Source organism: Lethenteron reissneri, chromosome 41, assembly GCF_015708825.2.
Source record: "Lethenteron reissneri isolate LAM-NWPU_2019-01 chromosome 41, ASM1570882v1, whole genome shotgun sequence".
NCBI lineage: Eukaryota > Metazoa > Chordata > Hyperoartia > Petromyzontiformes > Petromyzontidae > Lethenteron > Lethenteron reissneri.
In genome coordinates this window covers 6,384,096-6,404,705 of record NC_083819.1, presented here as the reverse complement: position 1 = coordinate 6,404,705, position 20,610 = coordinate 6,384,096, and the positions used below count along the sequence as shown (strand labels likewise).

At 50.6% G+C, this 20,610-nt stretch overlaps 1 protein-coding gene across 1 annotated transcript in view; it reads left to right on the top strand.

The window, feature by feature from the left end:
* Window positions 1-256: 256 nt before the first annotated feature.
* LOC133352595 (C-type lectin domain family 18 member A-like) overlaps window positions 257-20,610 on the top strand; it is a 28,537-nt gene continuing 8,183 nt past the window's right edge. The window contains exons 1-8 of the mRNA XM_061568341.1: window positions 257-955; window positions 4,618-4,712; window positions 6,849-7,118; window positions 7,867-7,964; window positions 10,196-10,314; window positions 16,248-16,355; window positions 17,252-17,344; window positions 19,719-19,825. Of these exons, the coding sequence (XP_061424325.1) occupies window positions 817-955; window positions 4,618-4,712; window positions 6,849-7,118; window positions 7,867-7,964; window positions 10,196-10,314; window positions 16,248-16,355; window positions 17,252-17,344; window positions 19,719-19,825 (1,029 nt within the window). The 5' untranslated portion in view covers window positions 257-816. The remainder of the gene's footprint in view (window positions 956-4,617; window positions 4,713-6,848; window positions 7,119-7,866; window positions 7,965-10,195; window positions 10,315-16,247; window positions 16,356-17,251; window positions 17,345-19,718; window positions 19,826-20,610) is intronic.

Below are 20,610 nucleotides of genomic sequence, written 5' to 3'. Positions count from 1 at the left end.
CCATCATCATCACCACCGCCATCATCATCATCACCACCACCATCATCATTATCACCATCATCACCATCACAAACATCACCATCATCACCACCACCATCACCACCACCCCCACCATCATCGTCATATCATCCTCGCAACATCCGTCTCTGGCACCCGCGCCACGGCGACATCGCCACCCCACGCCGCGCTTGCAGCACCTCCCCGAGCGACACGCGTTCGCCCGCAAAGCACCGTGGCATTTGGGAGACAGGGGCGCCTCTGTGCGCAACGCGAATAGCAAGGTCACGCGCGCAATGAGGCATTGGCCTCTGTCAAAATTAATTCTTCTAGAGCGTCCACCTCCTGCCCATCCTCGTCGTCCTCCTCCCTCCTCGTCGTCGTTGTCGTCGTCATCCTCCTCCGCATGACCCTCCCTCCTCCTCTCCCTCCTCCTCTCCCTCCTCGTCATCTCGCGACCCGTCGGTCGATTCGGAGAGGCGGCGAGCACCGGTCTCTAGCAACGCGGCGAGGAGTTTCGTCTCGGCGGCTTTGTGCGGAGTCGATACCGCGCGGACGGACGGCGACGGCACTGCGAGTGGAGAGGAACGAGTGGAAGACCGATCGAGCGAGCGAGCCGAGCCGAGCCGAGAGTGCTCGTTACATTGGACGAACGGGCGGTACGCACGAGAAGGGCGCTCGTGAATTCTCCATCGTCGTCCGCGTGGCCGTGGCAGCCGAAGCTCGCGGTCGACACGCACAACACAGACGCGCGGCTTCCGTGTCGAGCGGCGGAGGAATCCGTGTTCACGTTCCCGTCGCCCTCCCTCCGTGGGTGAAATGAGCAGGAGACGAGGATTAGTGTTGCTGCTGCTGCTGGTGTTGATGATGATGACGGTGAGTGCGCACGCGATAAGCGTGGCGCTCACCAACCTAAAGCGTGACTCTCAGCTACTCGTGATCAAGAACAAGACGCCAGGTGTGTGATGGTACAAGTTCACCACTCACCTCGTCTCTTCTCTCCTATATCTATCCCCTTGTCCTCACCACTCCTCACCTATTCCCTCCTCGGTGACCCTGGCCTGTAAGCGTCGGACAGTTCTCCAGCATGGCTCTCAGCAAGCCGTATTCGCGCTGATGAGATACTGAACATCAAAGCCTGTCCAAGAGTTTTACTTTTGTTGAACCGAATGCGGCTGATGAGGGTGCAAACGCGAGAAGCTCGTGCGGGACGATGGGCTGCGTTAAAACACTTATTATTAGTATTATTATTAGTTTAATTTATAAACATATATGTACGTAGGAAGAGGAATGTGGGATGGCGAGTCTTTTTAATTGCGTGATTTTTTTATTGTATTAATTTATTTTCTATTGATTTTCTCATTTTATTGTATCGATTTTTTTATAGTATTTTTTGGTATTGCCCTTACCATCCTACACGATGACAAACTCACCCGGGATGAGCACTCCGACCGGAGACTGCCCGGCGCTGCCAGGTGTTAGTTTATAATCTGTGTCGATCATTTACACCATTGGAACCTCATTTGCCAGTAAAAAATATGATAATTGTTTTTTTACCCTTCTATCTGGCAACAAAACTGACACGTTTTTTACAAGGAGTCATGTTTGCATGGACCACAATACCTGCATCCATAATGCAAACCAAAAACATAACTTCTGATAATATATGCACTGTCCTTGAAGTTGATTGGTCCACACCCGAGACAGGATAGCTGTGTCCTTTAAAAGAAAGCTGTCTCGGGTGTGGACCAATCAACTTAAAGGACAGTGCATATATTCTCAGAGTTATGTTTTTTGTTTGCATTATGGCTGCAGGTATTGTGGTCTATGCAAACATGACTCCTTGTAAAAAAAGGTGTCAGTTTTGTTGCCAGATAGAAGGTTAAAAAAAACAATTATCATCTGTGTCGATCGTCGAGCGGGACGTCTCCCCGTGGGTGGGGCGCGCGTTGTGTCTCCGTGTGCTCGCCTTTCCTCCAGCACACAAACGTCAACGTTCACGAACGGAATCGGCCAAACGACTTCATATGTAGCTGATAAATATATAGTCTCTCGGCTTTCCCAGTAAACATGCGACTTTGAGCCAACGTTGGCTCGACGTTTCCAACCACATGCCAACGTTGGGCCACATACCAACGTTGGACCAACGCTGGGCCAAATGCCAACGTTAGTCAAACGTTGGCATGTGGTCCAATTGTTCGTCCAACGTTGGACCACATACCAACGTTGGCATGTGGTCCAACGTTCGTCCAACGTTGATACGTTTACCGGGTTCACGGGTAAATGAAGGTCGTCTTTATTAAAATTTAGATTTGTTATTACGCATTCCCGATCTATCGGCGCGTGCCAAACAACGAGATTGCATCAACAATCGCCTGAGGTCACGTGGGGGGGGGGGGGGGCTAATTTCTTTGTTTTTCTTTTTGTCCTCCCAATCATGAAAGTTGAATGCAGCTGTCACGGCTCTGTAACGCGACCTCGTGTCGCGTTGCGCAAGCGCAATCAAACTATGAATCAATTCATTAAAATACCCGACACTTTAGCACGTACTGTACACACACACATACTTCAGCACGTCGGGGGAGAGGGGGGCGGGGTTGATGGGTGAGAGGGCAGGGGGGTTACAAATACCCCAACAGCCCCAACATGTGCTCCACGCATTCTATGGTTCTTTCGGTAAAGTCACGTAGATAGAAAATGAAATAAAAATAATAAAAATATCAAATATAAAAAAAAACTAAAAACTCACGACTTTTCGAGGTTTTAATATTTTTTATTATTATTATTTTATTTTGTATCTACGTGACTTTACCGAAAAAACCATGTAATATGCATTCCTACAGTCACGCAAATTTCGAGTCGAAATGTTTTCCACGGTTCATTCTTCTCTCGACCCGATAACTTTCGTGCCTGATGTCAGGCGCACGCTCTCGAGGCCCCTTCTGGAACATCACCAGCGGAGTGTCGTAAACTCTGTTCATCAGAATCTTCATTTCGACTGTGCGGAAGACGATGAGTTGTGAAGCTCTTTCTCTCTCTCACAGGTATCCAGTAAGGGGCGAGTCAGCGATTTGCCAGTTTCATCTGCGTATGAACGTCCCGTCCCCCCGTCCCCCGAAAAAATAAGAAAATGTGACCAGAATTCACCACCACTACGAGAGCACGCCAGAGCGGTAGTGTTCGAGTTCCCTCTCGAGTTAGGGTTCGGGCGATGTAAGCCAGCTCTAATAATACCTTACCGAATATTCTTATTCTTAGGTTTTTTTCACGTAGGTAAAAAAAAATAATAAAAGTAAAATAAAAATAAAATAAAAATCACGCTCATTTAGGAGAGGAGTTCTGAATGAGCGTGATTTTTATTTTATTTTTTATTTTACTTTTATTAATTAAAATTTTAATTTTTTACCTACGTGACTTCACAGAAAAAACCTAAGAATATGAATCCTTGCAGTCACGAAAGCTTCAAATCTAGAACCTTACCGAATCTCTCCGCCGATGGACTAGAGTAAGCGCAACTGGCCGGTAGCAACCCCAGCTCCACACACACAGACACACGTATATAGAGAGAGGTAAAGTGGATGTGGTGTATCCGGCACAGGTACGGGCACAGCGAAAGGGTACATGAGACGCCGCGTGGCCGAAGCGGGAGACTTTTCTGGCTCGCATCTCAGACGACAAGCAATCGCCGCAGTCATAGCGAGATGCAGAATTAATAACAACACTTTACATTTCGAAGGCGCATTTCATCCAAGCATCCCAATGCGCAGTGTAACTGGACGTGGTGTGCCGGGGTGTTGAGATATTGCCAGGGTCGTTGATTGGGACAGACCCGGGTAACCTCTCCGTCTTAAGTGGAAATGGATTCCGGTCCCGTTATTATACGCCGAGACCTTATGTTTTTTCCGTCCACACCCTGACATTTTCAGCAAACAAAGCGTGTGGGAGTGCGTCTTCAAATCGGGCACACGCCATGGTCCGCGTTTCACTTTCTGGAGTCGTCCGCTGATAATCCTGAGAGTACGGCGGTGTTTGTTTACAGTGCGCTACTTCTGCTGCTGCTTGCTGTTGTTGTTAATGCTGTTGTTGCTTCTGCTGTTGCTGCTGTTGTTGCTTCTGCTGCTGCTGTTGCTTCTGCTGCTATTGTTAATGTTGTTGTTGCTTCTGCTGTTGCTGCTGTTGTTGCTTCTGCTGCTGTTGCAGCTGTTGTTGTTGATTCTGCTGTTGCTGCTGTTGTTGATGCTGTTATTGTTTCTGCTATTGCTGCTGTTGTTGCTTTTGCTGTTGCTGATGTTGTTGATGCTGTTGTTGCTTCTCCTGTTGCTGTTGCTGCTGCTGTTGTTGCTTCTGCTGCTGCTGTTGCTGCTGTTGTTGTTGTTGCTTCTGTTGTTGCTGCTGTTGTTGTTGCTTCTGTTGCTGCTGCTGTTCCTGCTGTTGTTGTTGTTTCTACTGTTGCTGACGTTGTTGATGCTGTTGTTGCTTCTGCTGCTGCTGTTCCTGCTGCTGTTGTTGCTTCTACTGTGGATGCTGTTGCTGCTGTTGTTGATACTGCTGTTGCTGCTGTTGCTGATGTTGTTGATGCTGTTGTTGCTTCTGCTGTTGCTGCTGCCCCTGGATATGCAGCAGGCTCCGTGTCCAAGGAGGCGTTCGCCCTCGAATCCCTCCACAACAAACTCCGCGCCACGGTTCAACCCCCGGCAGCGAACATGGAAAAGATGGTACGAGTGTACGAGTTCTTCAGGAACTATTGATGGTGGGGGGGGGGGTTAATGTGTGCATAAAGCACGCACAGATGCTGAGTGATTTTGTATTTATTTTCTACAATGCACACGGGCCAACAACCCCTTCACTCCATTGCCTCGGCGGACGCCGTCTCGGGCGCGTTCGCTCCTTTGACTGCCACGCCATCCCTGGTCTCGACCAGATGCCATCCCGCCTCCCAGCCAATGGCACGTCCTGCCAGTTGCCCTAAAAATGATCTGAACGCGCCAATGTCGTTGACTCCCGATTTTGCATGCGTCTTCGTTTCGAGTCCACGCGCCTCGTTGCAATTCGCAGCGCGCATCTTCATGCTTCGTGCTTCTTCCTCTGCTTCTCCTTCATCTGCTTCTTCGTCGTCGTCGGCAATCTGAACTTGCATAACATTTTTCGTGGTAAACAAACACGCAAAAAACACCATTCGGCTCCACTACGCACCGAGTGATTGCAATGAAAAATGCACGACTGTTTATACAATAACGTCTTCTACTACTACTTCTACTACTTCTTCTACTTCTTCTTCTTCGTCTTCTTCTTCTTCTCCTCCTCCACGTGATTACCAGAGGACAAAGCCAGGCGCCAGCCCCCGCAGACCAAGCAGACAGACGGTGTCTTAAGTGGGCCCTCTGGTCCACCAACCCCATAGATCACCTCGAGTGCGGCCTGACCGCCCGAATGCGCATGCAGACGCAGACGCACACACACGCACACACACAGACGCACACACACACGCACACACACGCACACACGCACAGACGCACAGACGCACAGACGCACACACACGCACAGACGCACACACACACGCACAGACGCACACACACGCACAGTATGCCCGGGACGTCTCCTCCCGAGCGAGTGGTTGACAATGCGAGAGAGCCGGAACTAAAAAAAAATGAAAAGAGACTTCTCAACTCTGACCAAAAGCCAGGGCAGCAACCATGGAGAAGTGGTGAAGAGGGCCTGCCTAGCGAGAGAGAGAGAGACAGATATAGCTACACAGGCACGGAGACACACGCAGAGACAATGCATGTATGCTGAACTTCTTTCGCACCGTACGCAGCCAACCGTGATCATCAGAGGTGCGGGGGAAGGACAACAAACTAAACACTAAAGGCAGTTCCAAAGAAGTGAGTTTTCATTCGAGAAAAAAATGAGATACAGAACTAGACTTTGACATTTAAACATCTTTTATTGCCGCCAGCAGCAACATCACTGGAGGCGATTTCGATATGAAATACACAAAGTCACCAGCAAACAAATAAAAATAAACGCTACAAATCCACGCGATGTGGCGCTAAAAGCACCGCGCACAACACTGAAAGAAAAGTCACGTGGTGGTGGTCATCGCGCACGCCACGGTGACGAGCGAGCGCTTCAGAAGGTGAACACGAGGGTGCCGTGCACGCTGGTACAGAGGGCGAGAGAGAAGTGGAGAAACAGCTACCGAAAGAGAGTGACAGACAGTTACAACAGGCAGAGATGGAGAGAGAAGCACAGATTGAGAGAGACGGAGGGCGAGAGGGAATGCCACAGATTGAGTTTGAGAGGTACTGTATTGCTGTGTAGACACACTCAGGGCGACGGAGTGACCGAGAGTGGACACGCGCGTCTATGGAGAGGGACAGAGAGACCGATGGAGACAACGCGGGAGGTTAACGCAGAGAGCGATAGACGGAGTCTGAGACAGTTTTGCAACAGACTTAAGACAGTGTTGTTCCGAACAGCTGACTCTGCCTGATGAGTACGCATTCTCGATGGACTGGACCCATAGGAGTGCGCGCTAACAAATGTTCAGATTTACTTCATTGCCTGTGTCGGGTGGAGTAGGATTTACGACACACATTGAACACAACCTAACCAAACACATGTGTTTGAATCAATATTATCAATCATAATGTACACCCTTTTGTCAATTGTCAATCTACTGAAGGTCGAAGGTGTCCCCCCATTCATTGTCGCTTCGCGAAGGCTGTTTGGCCATACTTCACACGGCTCGGGTTTCTGGGTACAGACGAGATCACACAGGCGCATTCAGGCCGACGCGAACTCCGGAGCGAACCCTAACGCACGAGCTCTGCGGCCCGCTGCCTCCACAGGAGTGGGACGAATCCTTGGCTCAAGCCGCCCACGAGTGGGCGGCAGTCGCTTGCGATAATCCCCGAGCGGCAGATGAACCGGGGATTCAGGGGACCGGAGCAGCTGGAAGAGGTGGAGGCCACCAACGCCTCGGGGTGAACCTGCATCGCGCGCCGCACGGGGCGACATCGTTCGCCGGCGTCCTCGCCTCGTGGTTCTCGGAGGGGCAGAACTACGACTACGCGCGGGCAGGGTGCGCGCACAACCGCACGTGCCGCCACTACACGCAGGTGCGCAACCCTCGGCACACGCGCGACGACTCTCGCTCGCTCGCTGTTGCGAGAGTCGCTTCCACTGCCCTCCTGTTGTTGTTGTTGTTGTTGTTTGGAGGGCGACTGCTTCCGACTGCCCAGCAGCGTCCTTCACGAGCCTCCTCCTCCTCCTCCACAGAGGCCGATCTTGACACTGCTGGTGCCGGTCATCTGCAAGTCCAGTCAGCTCCATATCCTCCTGTGCCACATCAGTCGGTGTCTTCTCCAGCCCCTGCCGCGCCCGTTTAGCCCCCTATATCTGGCAGAACAAAAGCTGTTGAGGCATGCGGTGACTGGCTGGGTCTCTGCCCCTTGCCAACGCAGGCTCACCGATGGGACCGTGTCGCACAAAGACAAAACTCCACCGTATAGTCTGTAACAGACTGTTTGGGGCAAGTGCTGTTGGCGAACACCTATGAAGGCCGGCACGGCACACGAGGGGGTGGGCGGCCAGCACCACGCCCGACCGCCTTTGTCTCCCTAGTGGCAATGTTTACACACCGCACCAGGTACTCATTTGAGGCTGAATCGACCTAGGGGAGGCCCGGGACCGGTTCATATAATCGTCACTGATGTTGGCAGTGAGCGGGAATCGAACCCGTGTCGCCGGGTTCATAGCGCAGCGCGCTAACCGCTACACTATCGCTCCCCACACGCCCGTGTCGCGCACACACACACACACACACGCGCACGTACACGCACCCATCACGTCTTCCTCGCCGAGTAGATGGTGTGGGCCTCGGCGAGTCGCGTGGGCTGCGCCAAGCGCTGGTGCCGGGACCCAGGGAGCCGCGTGGAGGCGTTTGCGTGCGTCTACCTGCCCGGGTGAGCGGAGGGCACGGAAGGGTTATTGTGCCAACAACTGCACCACCGTTCCACCCTCCACCTCCATACAAAGACAAAGATCCCCCGTGTTACCTAAAGAGGCCGTTGGGACAAGTGCTGTTAGCGAGCACCTATGACGGCCGGAACGGCAGCCGAGGGGGTGGGTGGCCAGCACTATGCCCGGCCGCCTTTGTCTCCCCGGAGGCGATGATTTTTACACACCGCACCAGGTACTCATGTGAGGCCGAGTCGACTTAGGGGAGGCCCAGGACCGGTTCAGATTATTGTCGCTGGTGTTGGCCGTGAGCGGGAATCGAATCGAACTCGGGATGCCGGGTTCGTAGCGCGCTGACCGCTACACTACCGCTCCCCCTACACACAGACACACGCACGCGCTCACTTCAACGCCCTCCTGCCCATGGGCATCGGCAAATTCCAAAGCCGTGGCTAGATTTTGGCAACCGGGGCAAGGTGCCAAAGGGGCCGTCCATAAATGACGTCACGCACCGAGGGGGGGGGGTAAGACATTTGTGACGATGTGTGACGAGAGGGGGGGAGTTGAGAAATGTGACGTCACGTAAAAATGCGCAACTTTAAATAAATATAGAATTGTTATAACAACACTAATTATTATATCAACACTCCTACAACATCAAAGTGCAGCGCCACATTAAATACGCACTAAAATGACAATAGTTTAAAGCGATTTGAAGCATGTTTTATTTTCAAAATGGAAACATGGTTTTGGGGAGGGGGGGGGCAGAGCTTTGTGACGTCATATTTGAGGGGGGTTCTGACTTTCTGTGATGCCGTGTGACGAGGGGGGGGGGGGGGTCAAGAATCGTCCAAAATTCGCGTGACGTCATTTATGGACGGCCCCAAACCTTCGCGACACCGTCACCCGTCTCGCTGCTTTGCGACGCCGGCTAACGTCTCGGCTCGAAACATTCAGGGGGGGGGGGGCGGTGCTCCGCTTCGGGGGGGGGGGGGCACTCGGTCTAGCCCGGCCCAGCCTCAGCTGGGACAGCACTCGGCTGGAGGCATCTGTCAATCGCTCGCAGACCCACACGCACCTATCACTTGTGACAGTAGGGTGACAAGTGGCGCCTTTTAAATATGTGCGCCCGGGCCTAATTAAATGTACCCCACGTGCCAACCGAAGCCCGCAGTGCGGAGGGCGGCAAGGCACGACCGTGTCAATCCGGAATATTCCAGGGCGATTCGCTGACCGCGTATGCGACTCTCCTACAACCAAATCAACCTGAATGCGACGAATCTCAACAGCTAAGCAGGGGTCGAGCCTGGTTAGTGTTTTGGATGGGGGGACCACCACCACCAGGACTTGCCAGGTTGTCGTAGGTGTGGGGTTGCGAGGTGTGGCCACGTGGGAGGAGAAAATCCACGCGTGCGAGGGGGAAACACCGTATCCCGTGCAGACGGAACAGGTGGAGTACACATATTGCTGTACCGCCTTCTCTTAGAGAGCCAGGTTATGTCACCACCTCGATGCCCGCGGGTAAGGGAGTTTCAAAACGTTGGTCACGTGATACCCCCAATCCTCGCTTCCAACAGTGCTGGATTCCAGGCCACGTGCATCGCCACCACCAACTTCCCGGCGAAAAGGCCGTGTTCGCGTCGAGCGTAGTAACGGACCGACACTGCCACCCAGTGGCTCACCAGGGTGGGTAGCGCTCTGCGTGTGGAATGTTATCCACAGTCAATAAGTTGGGAGCAAGCCCCCCCCCCGACCCTGACTGAGTCAAATTCTTGGGCACCACCGCTCTCAATAACTACCCTTGATTACTGCAACAATACCACAATGCCGGGCTTGCGTGTGCTAAGCATGCGTTCGCTCAGAATCCGCGTCAAGGTGTGCAATCAACAGTTCACCTACTGGACATCTGCTAAAACACAAGAGCGTTATAGCTCATCGGATTCCTCCACTCTCAATATTCAGATTTTGATTCTGGTTTTGTGGAACCACCGTCACATACCCGCCCTGACCAATTAACTTCCCTCGCCCAGTGCAATATTGTTGCCAAGATCATTTCCTCCAGGTGTTCACAAATCTGACCTTTTGACACCCGGCCACGTGTTCGTCATTTCGCTCGCCTCTAAATATCCCAAGTCCAACGTCTCTTCGCCTTCAAGGCAACCTGCGATTCAAGTGGCCGTCGGGCTCGCTCGTACCCACCCGCTCGTTTGACTGAGTTCGCTTTGATCCCCGGCAGAGGAAACTGGCTTCTGGACGGCAAGACGATCGCTCCCTACAAGGCGGGAGACTGGTGCTCGCTCTGCACCTCCGTCAAGTCCGGCTGCTTCAAGCACCAGGGCGCAGGTGGCCTGTGCGGTGAGCAAGGGGCGCTGGTTGACGTGAGCCTGGGGCAGGCGTTGGGTGACCTGAAGCCAGGGGCGGTTTCTTCATTAGGGCGATTGGGCGACGCACCACCAATGTCATTCAACCACAGAGTCACGCTAGCCGTCACTGTGCCTCTGGATATAGTCCAATCAGCGTCATGTCACGTTCTGTGGAGTACCGCCTCTTTTTGGGCGATTTCACTCCGGCTGAGAATCGCCCCGAGTGGCCCCATAGACTTACATTCAAAGATGTTTTTTTTCGACCGGGGGGCTCTGCAATGCATTATCTATGGCTTCCGGGAGGGCTCGCACTAACGTGCTTACGTCATCATACGTAAGCACGTTTCATCCAACAATATAATTTGTCGCCACCTAGTGGAATCTTTAATAAAAGAAACTTGAGTGGATTGTATTAATAGTGAGTACAGAAACAAACAATATGTATTGTAAGAGTCACTTTATTTTGCATTAATATTAAAGAAGTGAAGTTGCCTTTACATGCTTAAGCTGTTAATTTATCCATTGCATGGGTGGACCTTATCCTTATCAATCATCCAGACATTTGCCCCCCCCTGAGAGATTTTGCAGGAGCCGCCACTGCCTGAAGCAGGGGCACATTTACGACACATTTATATTTACGCGTGTGCTTATAAATGTGTAGAGGAGTAAAATGGGGACGTGACGTCAGGTGTGTCGTTCAGTGCGATGACGTCACGTCTCCTATGGTACTTAAGGCATACCCCGTGACGTAAGCGGGGTCACTGTGGGAACGGGTAAAGTAAACAGGGTGAAGAGGGAACCAGGGGTAGAGAGAGGGATCGAGTAGTGAGTCTGGGGAGAAGCCGGTGGTAGCCGTAGAGGTGCTTCTCTTTCCGCTCGGTGGAGTCGGCAGAGTCCACGATCCGACACGAGAGAGAGAGAGACCGGAGCTAGCCGGCAGGGACCCGGACTCAGAGTAGGACCCCCCTAGCCCCTGGGAGTTGTGTACCCTGCTGTGTAATATTGATAAGCGTTAATAAACCCTGACGGAAACCCTTAACTAACCTCCGTCTACGAGTACGTCCGTCGGAACTACTCAACACATGTTTTAATACTGTATATACAAACGTATATGGTGCATTGCATCAGGGCACGCCCATCCAAAATAAGTCCACGTTATTGTACCTTGTATTGATATAATGCTTTGAATAGGATTATATATACGTGTATATGCATGAGCCATCATGAAAAAACGTGTATATTTGTGATCATTTGCATATATGCAAACGTCTATTGTGCCTTGAATATTGCAATGATTGTACGGAGCGTTGAAAATTTTCACACGAACAGCGCTTTGTAACCATTCAATGACTGGCGCACTATGGAAAGACACACACACCCACGTATATATAATTACAAAATTAGCCGAGACGTTTGCTGACCTGGCAAACAATAATTCCCAGAACATAGTTCCAGACTGCTGCATACTGAAACTCAAACACCGAAGCATAAGGGGCCGTCCATAAATTACGTCACACAGGGGGGGGGGGGGGGGTCAGACATTTGTGACGATGCGTGACGAGAGGGGGGGGTTGAGAAATGTGACATCACATAAAAATGCGCAACTTTAAATAAATATAGACAAAACGCTAAGATGCCAGCTAGCAACATCAGCAAAGAGGAGCGTTTTGAATTAGCTCAATTAAAAAAGAGGGATGACATTGTCATCCTCTCAGCCGACAAAGGCAATGCCACTGTCATCATGGACAAAATAGAATACAACAACAAAATTCAAGAACTACTAAACGATGGCAGCTATACAAAAATAAAAAGAGACCCCACCAACAGCCTCGTCTCCAAAACCAACAACATCATTTCTGCTTCAACCGCATTAATTGATCTGACCAAACAGTTCTCGTTGAAACCTTCTGCAGCCAGACCACCAAGATTGTACGGCTTGCCAAAAATACATAAAGAAGATACACCTCTTCGTCCCATTGTCTCTACTATCAACTCCCCCACTTACAAACTGGCTCGTTTTTTGTCCGAAATCCTACGGCCTTTCACTGGAAAAACCACCTCTGCAGTACTAAACTCTACTGACCTGGTATCGACAATCAAGGGGATTGCCCTGTCCCCAGACGACCTGCTTGTCAGTTTTGATGTGGTTTCCTTGTTCACCAAGGTACCTGTGCCTGACACCATCGCAATCATTGAAGACTTGGTTCATCAAGGACTGAATGCTGGGGTACCCCCCCTGGTGAGACACTGCTTAACCAATACATACTTCACCTGGAATGGAACCTTCTACAAGCAAATTGAGGGCACCCCAATGGGCTCCCCCCTATCTCCGGTTGTAGCCAACATCTTCATGGAGAAATTTGAGACTGACGCCATCCAGACTTCCACTCTACGCCCGACCTTATGGAAGAGGTACGTAGACGACACTTTTGTCATCTGGCCACATGGCCGGCCTGCTCTAGACCAATTTCTCGACCACATCAATTCCATACACCCAGCCATCAGATTCACCATGGAAGTCGAAAATGATGGCAAGCTACCCTTTTTGGATGTCCTAATCAAAAGGAGACCTGATGGTTCAATGAGCCACTCTGTCTACAGGAAAGCCACCCACACGGATGCTTATCTAAAACCGGATTCCCACCACCATCCATCTCAGAAGAATTCCCTCATCAAGACTCTATATCATAGAGCCCAATGCATCTCCGACCATGAACACATTTCCAGTGAACTCAAACACGTACGCCAAGCTCTTAAGGCAAATGGTTACTCCGACTATACAATCCGCAAAGCCATCACTCCGACCATCAAGAAGGATCCTGTTGAGGAGCCTTTCAAGACCATCACCTTACCCTACATTGCTGGGGTCACAAAAAAGATCTCCAAAATCCTGATTAAACACAAGATCCAGGTCCGATTCAACACAGTACATAAAATCCGTGATCTGGTACCGTCTGTAAAAGATGTGGTTCCAGACATACAGTACCCTGGCGTCTACAAACTAAGTTTCCTCTGTGGTAGCAGTTACATTGGGGAAACCAAACGACATGTCTCGGACCGCATCCGTGAACATAAAGCTGACCTGAAACACGGTAGGACTAACACCTCAGCCGTGGCAGATCACTGTTACAACTCAGTGGGCTCACATGATATTGACTTCTCCAAGACAGAGGTTCTCTGCAAGCCATCTGGCTATCATGAGAGATTCGTTCATGAGGCGATCCACATATACAAACACAGAGACAACTTTAACCGAGAAGATGGATTCTGGCTCAGCAATCATTGGAAGGACGTAATAAACCATTTCGATACACATTAGGGTGTGTAGAATAATACATAGTGTGATATTAAATGTATAAGATATAGGTTGGTTTACAGCAATACAGTATATAATTTAATGTTGGGTTTATCTATGGCAGTATATAGTACGGTATATGCTCGTGTGATGTAAGAGAATAAGGTTTAGATGGAAGCATATTATAGAATTTTTACGAGGTAAAATTGTAATGTATTACTTGCTGTTAGTAACTCAGCTTATTATAGAGTATAGTAAGTATACTGATGGTGCGATGCAGTTTATACTTTAGTTTTTTATGTAGTTTATACTTTAGTTTTCTACGTGGTTGTTGAGTAACTGCAGCTACATATCATTAACATTCCTTTCCTTTGTTACTGCTAATCCCTGCACCCCCCTTGGTTGCTGCTGATCCTGCATAATGCATGGGCATAATATGACTTTGACACCCCCCCGCCCAACGCCTACGCATTTTCCATGAATATGCTAAATCCCTCTTCACATGCACATTCTTTTTGTTAAGGCGCTCTTCAACCCCCAATGCAGCTTATATATAAGCTCCTAGTTTGGTAGTGTCTCATTCTTCACCTGAAGACGGCTGCTTGCGTTGTAGCCGAAACGTCGTGAGAATTGTTCTATTATGTTTTATTTTTATTATTTTATTACTTCCCTTCTACGTGACTTTACCGAAAGAAACAAGAAGATATAGACAACACGTTCTACTTAATTAAATATACTTTTTAATAAATGTTTTCTCCTACAGCATCAGAATGCAGCGGCACATTAAATACGCACTACAATGACATGAGTTTAAAGTGATTTGAAGCATTCTAGATTTGAAGCTTTAGTGACTGCAAGGATTCATACTCTTAGTTCTTTCGGTAAAGTCACGTAGGTAAAAAACTTAAGTTAATAAAAATAAAATAATAAAATCACGACGTTTCAGAGGCAACACAAGTCTCCGTCATCAAGTGGGACCGTCACAGCCAGATTTGCTGCATCAAGTGACGGTCCCACCTGATGACGGAGACTTGTGTTGCCTCCGAAACGTCGTGATTTTATTATTTTATTTTTAATAATTTTAACTTCATATTTTTACCTACGTGACTTTACCGAAAGAACTAAGATTTGGAGCATGTTAAATTTTTTTGGGAGGGGGGGGGGGGCAGAGCTTTGTGACGTCATATTTGAGGGGGGGGGGGGTCTGACTTTTTGTGACGCCGTGTGACGAGGGGTGGGGGTGGGGGGGTCAAAACTCGTCCAAAATCGCGTGACGTCATTTATGGACTGCCACTTAGTGGGTTATTCAATGCTGACTCTTGCAGCCGCAGGTCGTCGATACGGAACGACCCGAACTTTGGCAATGGGACCCGTTGACGCTCTCCTGGATAAATGACGTGCGGTTGCGTCTAAGAAGCCTTGCAGCTTGACCGTTGTGCTGCTGCTATTGTTGCTGGTTAGATTGTTGTTGTTGTTGCTTGTTCATTGTTTCTTGGCTTCTGTCTTCTAACGATGAATCTCCCGGGACGTGCGGAGTAAAAGTGAAGTCACGTGTGGCTGCGTCTCTCTTTCTCTGTGCCCAACGTCACCCTTTCCTTCAATCTTTTGGTGTTCCCCCCACCCCCTCTACTCTCTCTGTCTCTAACCGGCAGCCCTTTAGCATTATTATTAATGCTTTATAACGAATGTTGACGACAAGCTGGGGCACGTGTTGAGGTTAATTTGTTAATGTGTGCTTGGGCAACACTTTGCTGGGGACTGAAACGGGTTAATGTAAAAGCTGTGTCTGGTCTCTCTGTCAGTCTTCACAATGCAATCGGAACTTTGATGCAAAGTTCCCGCATCACCGATTAGCACGGTTGGCTATGTACGATGTGAAAGAGGTTCAACACACATCCAGTACGTATCTTCTCCACTCGTTTCCCACTCATTCCCTCGTTTTCCACGTACCCCCTCGTTTTCCACCCATTCCATCGTTTTCTACGCACCCCTCGTTTTCCACCAATTCCCTCGTTTTCCACCAATTCCCTCGTTTCCCACACATTCCCTCGTTTTCCACGCACCCCTCGTTTTCCACCCATTCCCTCGTTTTCCACGCACCCCTCGTTTTCCACCAATTCCCTCGTTTTCCACCCATTCCCTCGTTTTCCACGCACCCCTCGTTTTCCACCAATTCCCTCGTTTTCCACCCATTCCCTCGTTTTCCACGCACCCCCTCGTTTTCCACCCATTCCCTCGTTTTCCACGCACCCCTCGTTTTGCACACATTCCCTCGTTTTCCACCCATTCCCTCGTTTTCCACGCACCCCCTCGTTTTCCACCCATTCCCTCGTTTTCCACGCACCCCTCGTTTTCCACACATTCCCTCGTTTTCCACGCAACCCCTCGTTTTCCACCCATTCCCTCGTTTTACACCCATTCCCTCGTTTTCCACGCATTCACTCGTTTTCCACTCAATTCGCCATTCATGTTTCCGCCATTCTCTACTCATTTCCACTCACTCTCCACTAAACTCTCTCCTTCTCCGCTCATTCTACGCTCTCTCCCCGCTCATTCTCCGCTCACGAGTAAGCACATTCGTGAGCGCGCAACGCGTCTAAGCGAAGGTTGCCACGGCGCCGTCTCCGCAGAGGTGCCGCAGAACCGCTGCCGGATGAACTGCGGGCGCCACGGCCACCTGGACTCGTCGAGCTGCAGGTGCAGCTGTGCGTCCGGCTTCTCTGGGAAATACTGCCAGGGTGAGGACCCACACCACCCTCCCTACCACCGCCTCCTCTCCCCCATCCACCTCGCCCACCTCCTACACCTCCCACACCTCTCACCCCGCCACCCCCACCTCTCACACCACCCCCACCTCTCCCACCACCCCCACCTCTCACACCACCCGCACCACTCCCACCACCCCCACCTCTGCCACCACCCCCACCTCTCCCACCACCCCCACCTCTGCCACCACCCCCACCTCTCCCACCACCCCCATCTCTCCCACCACCCCCACCTCTCCCACCACCCCCACCTCTCCCACCACCCCCACCTCTCCCACCAGCCCCATCTCTCCCACCACCCCCACCTCTCCCACCACCGCCTCCTCTCCCACCACCGCCTCCTCTCCCACCACCCCCACCTCTCCCACCACCCCCACCTCTCCCACCACCCCCATCTCTCCCACCACCCCCACCTCTCCCACCACCGCCTCCTCTCCCACCACCGCCTCCTCTCCCACCACCCCCACCTCTCCCACCACCCCCACCTCTCCCACCACCCCCACCTCTCCCACCACCCCCACCTCTGCCACCACCCCCACCTCTGCCACCACCCCCACCTCTCCTACCACCCCCACCTCTCCCACCACCCCCACCTCTGCCACCATCGCCACCTCTCCCACCACCCCCACCTCTCCCACCACCCCCACCTCTCCACCACCCCCATCTCCAGCACCTCCCTCCCCGACCTCTCCCACGGATGAAGGTGGGGGGGGGCTGGATTTGTAAAGAGCTCCACACGGATGCCACCTCCTGCATGCGACCAATCCCAATGGAGTAATTTCCAACAGCGTTGGGACGTTTGACCCCGACACCAATGAGACTGTGTGAAGGCGTCGTGGATGTTGTTGTTGTTGTTGTTTGTCTTTCAGTGAAGTGCTCCTACCCGTGCGTGCACGGACGGTACAGGGAGGAGGAGTGCTCGTGCGTCTGTGACCTGGGCTACGGAGGGCTCACCTGTGCAGGTGAAGCCTCTCGTCACGCCAGTTCTCCCCTAGGGGATTAGATCGACATCATTGTGTTTTTGTTTTTTGAGGAGGAAGGCCCCGGGTGATCTTGTTATTTCATTGGCGTCCTGCCACGTGGTACGGACGTTGCTGCAACGGTGCGGGGTCTTGGCGAACAATTACGGCTACGTGATTGGTCTGCGACGCAGAACGACACGGAGTGACGCAAGCATGGTGCTTCACACGTCACAGCAATAGGGGAGCGGTCGACAACGTTAACAACAACAACAACATGTGTTCTTATTCTTGGTTCTTTCGGTAAAGTCACGTAGAAGGGAAATAATAAAATAATCCAAATATAAAACAGTAAAATTCTCACGACGTTTCGACTGCAGCACAAGCAATCATCATCAGGTGTGAAAACACAGCAAGAAAATTAGTGTGTTTTTCACACCTGATGATGATTGCTTGTGTTGCAGTCGAAACGTCGTGAGAATTTTATTGTTTTATATTTTTATTATTTTATTATTTCCCTTCTACGTGACTTTACCGAAAGAACCAATAATATGAATCCCTGCAGTCAAGAAAGCTTTAAATGACAACATGTGTTCTATTTACACAAGAGGAAGAGGACTTATTAGTACGTCCTATTATTACACTGCTTCGCCTCGGGAAAGTCTCGGACTTTTTTTCGGACCAAGTTTGTGTTCGCAGTAGGGGGCGATGTTTCCGTGAGTGGTGGGCGTTGGTGTCGCGGTTCGCGACCTGTTCGACGAATCCGGCGACCCGAGTTGGATTCCTGCTCACGGCCAACACCAGTGACGATTATCAGAACCGGTCCTGGGCCTCCCCTAGATCGACTCGGCCTAAAATGAGTACCTGGTTTGGTATGTAAACATCGCCACTAGTAAGGCAAAGGTGATCGTGCGTGGTGCTGGCCACTCACACCCTCGTGTGCCGTGCCGGCCTTCATATGTGCTCGCTAACAGCACTTGCCCCAATAGTCTGTTACAGGCTACAAGGGGGATATTTGTTTTGATGCCAAGTTGGCACAGTAGAGGGGCACATGTGGTGCATCAGCCAGTCATCTCAGTCAACCAATGGCACCTGCTGGGTCTGTCCCGTGACCTCCTGCCAGCGGGCGTTCGACACTTCACGTGGCCTTAACGTGCACCTAGCCTGGTACAAGCGCCTTGGTGACGTCGCTGCCACTTAGTGGCGACTGGCGGTTGTTGTTGTTGTTGGTGATGCCAATTGAGTAATTTGCAGTGCCATTTTTTCAGCATTGGGATGCTTGGACAATAGCAGTCCTTTGTTATGCAGTCTACTCTTAATCTTAAGCCTCACCTTACCATATTAATAAAAAAGTGTGCCGTTCCTGGCCCTTCCCCCCTCAGCCATTATATATACGTGGTAGTATTTCTTGTGATCTCTCATTTACTTGATACAGCTGTCGTGGCTGTGACGGTTCCACCTGAAGACGGAGGCTTGTGTTGCTTCCGAAACGTCGTGAATTTTTTAAATTAGTTTTATTTTACTTTTATTAATTAAAAATTTTTGCCTACGTGACTTTACCGAAAAAAACCTGAGAAGATGCTTGGACAATAGCAGTTACACCGTAGCAGTGGCGGTCCCTGGTGGCCTTGAGCGCGGCCCCCCTCGACAAAAAACAAACAGTGAAAACACCCCACGTGGTCATCGTGCTGCTGTCAAACCCCCAATGGTTGCAAATGTGTGGCGGCCCTCACGCGCTGACGTGGTGTCTTATCGGCGAAAGTAGCCTCCCCTCCCCCCTCCTCTGAAAATGAGTGAAGAACACTGCACTCGAGGTTTGTTTTAGCTATAGGAGGAAACCGGAGAAGTCTGAAGGAACCCCATGCAGAACACGGAAAGAACACACGACGCACTAACTCGGGAGAGGCACCCGAGTTGGCGATCGAACCCATGACTTTATTTGCTGTTGGTTCACAAGCGTCCGACACTCGATGGGCGAGTATCTGTCTTGTGTGAGCGACTTACGATGTCCCACACCGACAATTTCATCGCTAATTCGTAACCTTGTGGACTCTCTGGCCATGTGGAATACCTCGCTGGAGTCCCGCGTCTCTTAGAAATGCCCTGGCGATTCACACACACACACAACAACAACAACATCAACAACAACAAAAACCCAACACGTGTCGAGCACACATCGCTTTTTTTGCTCTCATTTTACATTTTTATACGGAGTTTTTTTTTCTTCTTGTTGTTTATCTTTGTCCACAACAACGATAAGAAGAGAGGCGACGTTTCGGGCTGCGGCACCTTTCCGGCCCGCCTGCCGACTCAGGGGGCCGCGCGTTGTCGGCTGTTGCCTCTCCTCCTCCTCCTCCCACTCCCCCACGTGTCGCAGAGCGAGCGGAGTTCCCGTACCACAGCTGCGCGCTGCGTGTGGAGGACGACTGCCTCTCCGTATCGGACGACAGCGAGACGTTCTACACGGCGCGCAACCAGTGCCAGGTAGCGACGCCGCCCCCCCCCTCTACCACCCCCCCCTCTCCTCCTGTGTTGTTTTGGGGGTCGTACCGCTTGTTGACGTCCTGCCGTGAGTTTTTTAGACTCTTTAGATTTTTTTTGGCTGATGTGTCTGGCCCAAATCGATAGGCCCTTTTTTTGCGAAGCTATCACAACAAACGCGATAGGAGTGCAAAGTACAATAAAGGTAAACAAATCACCCAAACGCACGCACAAATGACACTGAACTATCATCATCCCAACCAGGCAAAGCCCACTGAGGTATTAACTTATCTTGATTTGAAGCTTTCGTGACCGCAGGAATTACTCTTTGGTTCTTTCGGTAAAGTCACGTAGAAAGAAAATAAATTAAATATTAAAGTACGACGTTTCGATTGCAACACAAGCAATCGTCATCAGGTATAACTAAATGTGAGAGAGAGACAAAACACGGAGACACACAGACAGACACACAAGCAGAGAGAGAGACAACACAGAGACACACAGAGAGAGAGACACACAACATAGACACACAGAGTTCTGTGTCTGTCTGTGTGTCTCCGTGTCTGTGTTTTGTCTCTCTCTCAAATTTAATTCTACCTAATGACGACTGCTTGTGTTGCAATCGACACGTCGTATTAAATTATTTAATTTATTTCCTTTCTACGTGACTATACCGAAAGAACCAAAGAGTATTAACGTATATTGCTAAAGCGAGCTGGCCACAAATGATAGCCCAACAAAGTGGCTTATTATTTGGACATGTATAGCAGCAAAATAATCTGAACAGT